The sequence below is a fragment of the Mustelus asterias genome, chromosome 4 (genome assembly GCF_964213995.1).
Source record: "Mustelus asterias chromosome 4, sMusAst1.hap1.1, whole genome shotgun sequence".
Lineage (NCBI taxonomy): Eukaryota > Metazoa > Chordata > Chondrichthyes > Carcharhiniformes > Triakidae > Mustelus > Mustelus asterias.
Genome location: NC_135804.1, coordinates 70,756,179 through 70,762,178, shown reverse-complemented (window position 1 = coordinate 70,762,178; position 6,000 = coordinate 70,756,179). Strand labels below are relative to the sequence as shown.

At 44.3% G+C, this 6,000-nt stretch overlaps 1 protein-coding gene across 1 annotated transcript in view; it reads right to left on the bottom strand.

Annotated features, from left to right (window-relative positions):
* Window positions 1–1,907: 1,907 nt before the first annotated feature.
* dnaaf1 (dynein axonemal assembly factor 1) overlaps window positions 1,908–6,000 on the bottom strand; it is a 155,104-nt gene continuing 151,011 nt past the window's right edge. The window contains exon 9 of the mRNA XM_078212026.1: window positions 1,908–2,023. Within this exon, the coding sequence (XP_078068152.1) occupies window positions 1,908–2,023 (116 nt within the window). The remainder of the gene's footprint in view (window positions 2,024–6,000) is intronic.

The window sequence follows — 6,000 nt, the reverse complement described above, 5'->3', positions numbered from 1 at the left end:
GGACATGTCTGCACGAGTCCCTCAGGGTAGTGTCCTAGGCCGAACAATCTTCAGCTGCTTCATCAATGACCTTCCCTCCATCATAAGGTCAGAAGTGGGAATGTTGGCCGATGATTGCACAATGTTCAGCACCATTCGCGACTCCTCAGATACTGAAGCAGTCCATGTTCAAATGCAACAAGATCTGGACAATATCCAGGCTTGTGGCAAGTAACATTTGCCCCACACAAATCGAGGCAATGACCATCACCAATAAGAGACACTCTAGCCACCGCCCCTTGACATTCAATGGTGTTACCATCACTGAATCCCCCATTGTCAACATCCTTGGGGTTACCATTGACCAGAAACTCAACTGGACTCAGCACATAAACACAGTTGCGACAAGAGCAGGTCAGAGGCTAGGAATACTGTGGCGAGCAACTCACCTCCTGACCCCCAAAGCCTATCCACCATCTACAAGGCACAAGTCAGGAGTGTGATGGAATACTCCCCACTTGCCTGAATGGGTGCAGCTCCAACAACACTCAAGAAGCTTGACACCATCCAGGACAAAGCAGCCCGCTTGATTGGCACCACATCTACAAACATCCACCACTGACACTCAGTAGCAGCAGTGTGTACAATCTACAAGATGCACAGCAGCAATTCACCAAAGGTCCTTAGGCAGCACCTTCCAAACCCACAACCACTTCAATCTAGAAGGACAAGGGCAGCAGATAAATGAGAACACCACCACCTGAAGTTCCCCTCCAAACCACTCGCCATCCTGACTTGGAAATATATCGCCGTTCCTTCACAGTCACTGGGTCAAAATCCTGGAATTCCCTCCCTAACGGCATTGTGGGTCAACCCACGGCACATGGACTGCAGCGATTTAAGAAGGCAGCTCACCACCACCTTCTCAAGGGCAACTAGGGATGGGCAATAAATGCTGGCCAGCCAGCGACGCCCATGTCCCACGAATGAATAAAACAAATGTACGGTCTCCACCACCTCAGAAGAACAAAGCAGGTAGATGGGAACACCACCACCGGCAAGCTCCGATCTAAGCCACACGCCATCCTGACTTGGAACTATATTACTGTTCTTTCACTGTCACTGGGTCAAAGCCTGGAGCAAAGCTTCCTAACAGCACTGTACATATGCCTACACCACAGTTCAAGAAGGTGGCTCACTACCACCTTCTCAAGGATAATTAGAGATGGGTAAAAGATGCTGACTTTAGCAGTGATACTCATCCCATGAAATAATTTTAAAAGTGCAGGAGCCTTGACTTTATAAATATAGGGTTAGAGTACAAAAGCAAAGAAGTTATGCTAAACCTTATAAATCACTAGTTAGACCTCAGGTGCAACACTGCATCCAATTCTGGTCACAGCATATTAGGAAGAATGTCAAAGCAGAAGAGATTTACCAGAAAGATACAAAGAATGAGGGGCTTTCTGGAGGGACTGGAGATACATCAGCTATTCTACTTCGAGCAGAGAAGTTAACAAAAATAAATTAACAGATGTGTTCAAAATCATGGGGGATTTTGATAAGAGCACAAATTCAGAAACTATGTCCACTGGCTGGATACACAGTCACCAGAGGACACATATTTTAGGTAACTGACAGAAGAGCCAGGGGTGAAATGAGGGATCTTTAAAATACATAATAAGCTATCATGATCTGGAATGCACTGTCTGAAAGGTGGTGGGAAAAGATTAAATATTAACTTTCAAAGGGGAATTGGATATGTACCTGAAAAAGAGAAATTTGCAGGTTGCACAGAAAGAGGAGTGTAAGACCAATTGAATAGCTCTTTCAAAGGTCACATAACCTTCCTCTATACTGTATGATTCTATGATATCTGAAAACATTTCCAAAAAACCCTTTAAATTTGGTGAGCTTTGCTCACTTATTCAACTACTCACATCAATATACAGCTTTCCTTTCCCTTCTATCGTCTCCATCGTGTCCATCTTTTCCAGTTCTGGTACTAGAAATCTCTCAGCAGCTACCTTATTTGATGAGACATCTGACAAGAGAGATCAGAAAGACTCTTATGAGTCAGAACATTTCTAACATTTCCATGCTCACTGTCCTATACTGGTTCTATGTTAAGCAATATATCGATTAACATTCTCCAGCTTTTCAAATCCTTCCATGGCCTCACCCTTATCCAATTCTGTAACCTGTTCCAGTCTCACAAGTCTCTGAAATATTCAAATACTGGTCTCTACAGTGTTGTGAATTTGGTCATTCCACCTCTGGTAGCTGTGCCTTCAGGTTGACTGGGGCCTAAGCTCTAGAATTCCCTCCAAACCCTTGAACATACTGTGGCCAAACGGGCTATCTAAGATGCCGATTTGTAAAGCACTCTGGGACAATTGGGGAAGAGCTAAAATGACAGGCTGCGGTCTAAAAGACAGAGATAAGCAGGCTGCAACCCAGACGAGTGAATACACAGGATATGGGTCATCTCCAGGACAAAAGAGATTTTCTGGTCAAACTGGGTTGTTTACCAGACATAGGGGCGCAGTAACCCCTTATTTGGGAGGAAGGCGTGTATTCTACATGCCCCCAGCACCTACAGACATGGCCGTTGGGGACACACCCAGAGATTGGTGTGGCAGCACCCAATTGGACTTTATCGATCGGGGTGATCAAGTCCTGATCGATTGTCAATGGCCAAAAGGGGCGCGAAACCCAATGGGGTATAAAGGGTGCTGCACAACCAAGAATCTCTCTCTCTCTGACCCCACGGACGAGCTACAACAACGGTGACCATCGCCAGCGATGACCAGCATGAGGACAGCCACCGCACCCAAGAAGGAAGATCAGAGCCAGAGTGCCAGACCAGACCAAAGGACCAGACTACGCAGAGGACGACTGAGACCAACGCACAGATAAAGGCCAATATCTGCTTGGGTACTTGCCAGTCACGCAAAGTTAAGTCAAGGTCTTGTATTGGACTTGAACTTTAGTATTTTTTGTAAGATGACTTATTGTTGGTTGGGTGGGTGGTTATTGATTGTGTGTCTTAAATAAATATTGGTTGTACTAACAAGACATCTACTCGCAGTTATTTGTCCACCGTATAATGGTTAAAACAGACTGTGTGGCAGGCACAACAATACTTAGCAAGCTGCTACAGCCCTCTGCTGTAAAGAATTCCTCAGATTCACCCCCTCTGAGAAGAAATTTGTTCTCATCTCTGTTTTAAATGGATGACCCTTTAACCTAAGATTATGCTCTCGAGTCAAAGACTCTCTCACAAGAGGAAACATCTGCTCAGCATCTACCCTGTCAAGCCCCCTGTGAATCCTGTATCATTAAATAAGGTCACTTTTCATTCTTCTAAATGAGTACAGACCCAACCTACTCAACCTCTCCTCATAAGAAAATTCCTCTGTACCCGGGATCAACCTAGTGAACCTTCTCTCGACGGTCTCCAATGCCAGTATATATTTCTTAGGATAAGGGGATCAAAACTGTTCACAGTATTCCAGGTGTGGTCTAACTAATGTCTTGTATAGTTTTTTAGCAAGACTTCCCTATTTTTGTACTCCATTCCCTTTGAAATAATGGCCAACATTCCATTTGCCTTCCCTGGTACCTGCTGAACTTGCTTGCTAGCTTTTTGTGATTTATGCACAAGGACCCCAAATCCCTCCGTGCTGTAGTTTTCTGTCATCTTTCTCCATTTAAATAATATGCAGTTCCTTTATTCTTCTTACCAAAGTGCATAACTTCACATTTCCCTAAATTATATTCCATCTGCCAAGTTTTTGCTCACTCACTTAACCTATCTATATCCCTCTGTAGACTCTAGGGCAGGATTTTCCAGCCACGCTCGCCCGAAACCGGAAAAGCCCGCCCGAGGCTAATGGACCTTTCTATGGTCCGTCCCTCGCCCACTACGATTCCCGTGGAAGGCAGGACAGGAAAATTCGCTCCTTTGTGTCATCCTCACCACTTGCCTTCCAACCTATTTTGTGTCATCTGTAAACTTGACAATAGTAGATTCACTTCCCTCATCCAAGTCATTAATGTATGTTGTAAATAACTGTGGCCCCAGCACTGATTCCTGTGGCACTCCACCAGTTACAGGTTCCCATTCCTCAAAATGCCCTTCTTATTCCAACTCTCTCCAGGGGACTTAATTGGCCTTTAGCACCATTAGTTTCCCCAGTATTTCTTCTCCAGTGATAATTATTGAATTTATTTTCTCCCCCTCTTTTGCTCCTTGGTTATTTAGTATTTTAAGAATGGCATTATTGTCTTCCATTGTGAAGGCTGATGCAAAATATTTATATAACTCCTCTGCCATTTCTTGGTTCCCCTTTATTATTGCCCCAGTCTCATTCTTTCAGGGCCATATGTTCATTTTGGTCTCTCCCTTCCTTTTTATATATTTAAGGGGGCTCTTACTGATTGTTTTTATATTACTTGCTAGGTAACCTTCATAGTTATCTTCTGCCTCTTTACTATTGGTTGGTGGAGGCTTGGAGGGCCGAAGGGCCTGTTCCTGTGCTGTAATTTTCTTTGTTCTTTGTTTTTTGTATTATTTTGTTAGTTTTTAAAACTTACTGAATTTTTTGGCTTACCACTAATCTTTGCCATATTGTCTTTTTTTTTTCAGTTTAATTCTATCCTTAATGTCCTTGGTTAACCAAGGCTAATTTATCCCCTTCCTAGAATCCTGCTTCCTCACTGGGATCTATCTTTGTTGTGAGTCATGAAATATTTTCATAAACATCTGCCATTGTTGCCGTCTTTTCTGCTAAACCCCTTTCCCAGTCCACTCCAGCCAACTCTGCCCTCATTCCTTTGCAATTGCCCTTATTGAAGTCTAGCACAGTTGTTTCTGATCCAAGTTTCTCACTCTCAAACTGAATGCTAAATGCTATCATGTTGTGGCCACTGTTTCCGAGAGGTTATTTTACTGTGAGATTGTTTATTAAACCTGCCTCATAACATATTACCAGGTCCAAAATAATCTGATCCCTAGTTGGATCCACAACATATTGTTCTAGGAAATTGTCCCAAACACACTCTAAATTATACACAGAGCATAAAATGTGGGTGGTTGCCATGTTTATCGTTCTTTATGCTCTTTGTGGGCTTGTCTTAATGTATGCACCTTCGCCACACAGCCCTTATTGCCTGCATGATTCCTAGCACCCAGTTATAAGATTTTGGTAAGTATATCATCCAGTTGTGGAGTGAAATCTTGAGGCTGGCTTCTAATGCAAGTATAACATGTTGTAGCTAAAACCTGATTTTGGGGCTAAAATCTATTTCAGCATCTTCAGCGTCTTAAACACTGTGTTAATTTGTCCATAAAGATCTATGATATTTTGTGCTAGCACATCAACTAATTTGGAGGATGCACAATCAAACAAATTTATAACTTCCTAATTAAAGGTTTGCAAGCAATAAGTGGCTGATTAACTAAGATGAGGCATAGCATGGGAAGGAAACTTTGTCTAATGTCAACTTCAAGGCCGGGATTCTCCCCAAAAAATTCTAAGTTCCCAACAAGCAGGAAAATGGAAGTAAATCCTACTGTTTTTTTTAGCGTGATTTCCAGAATGAATCTCTGGCACCCTGTGCATCACAGCGTGCCCAAGCATGATTCAGTCTGGAAAGCTGGGGGCAGAGCCTATTCCCACCTGAGAGGCTGGCAACATAGCACTGAGTGAGCCACTATGCATGTGCCAATCTGTCAGAGCAGAGATTGGTGCATGCACAGTACACCCCGCCCCCCCCCCCCGCCCCCATTGCCGACCTCCTGATCGCTGGCCAGCCCGGCAACCCTCCATCACTAGCCTCCCAATTCCCCAACCCCAATTGCTGGCCTCTCAGCCCTCCCTGGAACAGCCCTCTTTCCTGAACGCCCTTCCCAATCCCGATGACCAGTGCCGATGTCCACGCCCCCTGATCCCAATGATCAGTCCCGATGTCCCACCCCTCCCCGGCCAGCCCTGATCTCCCCTCTGACAGTCCCAA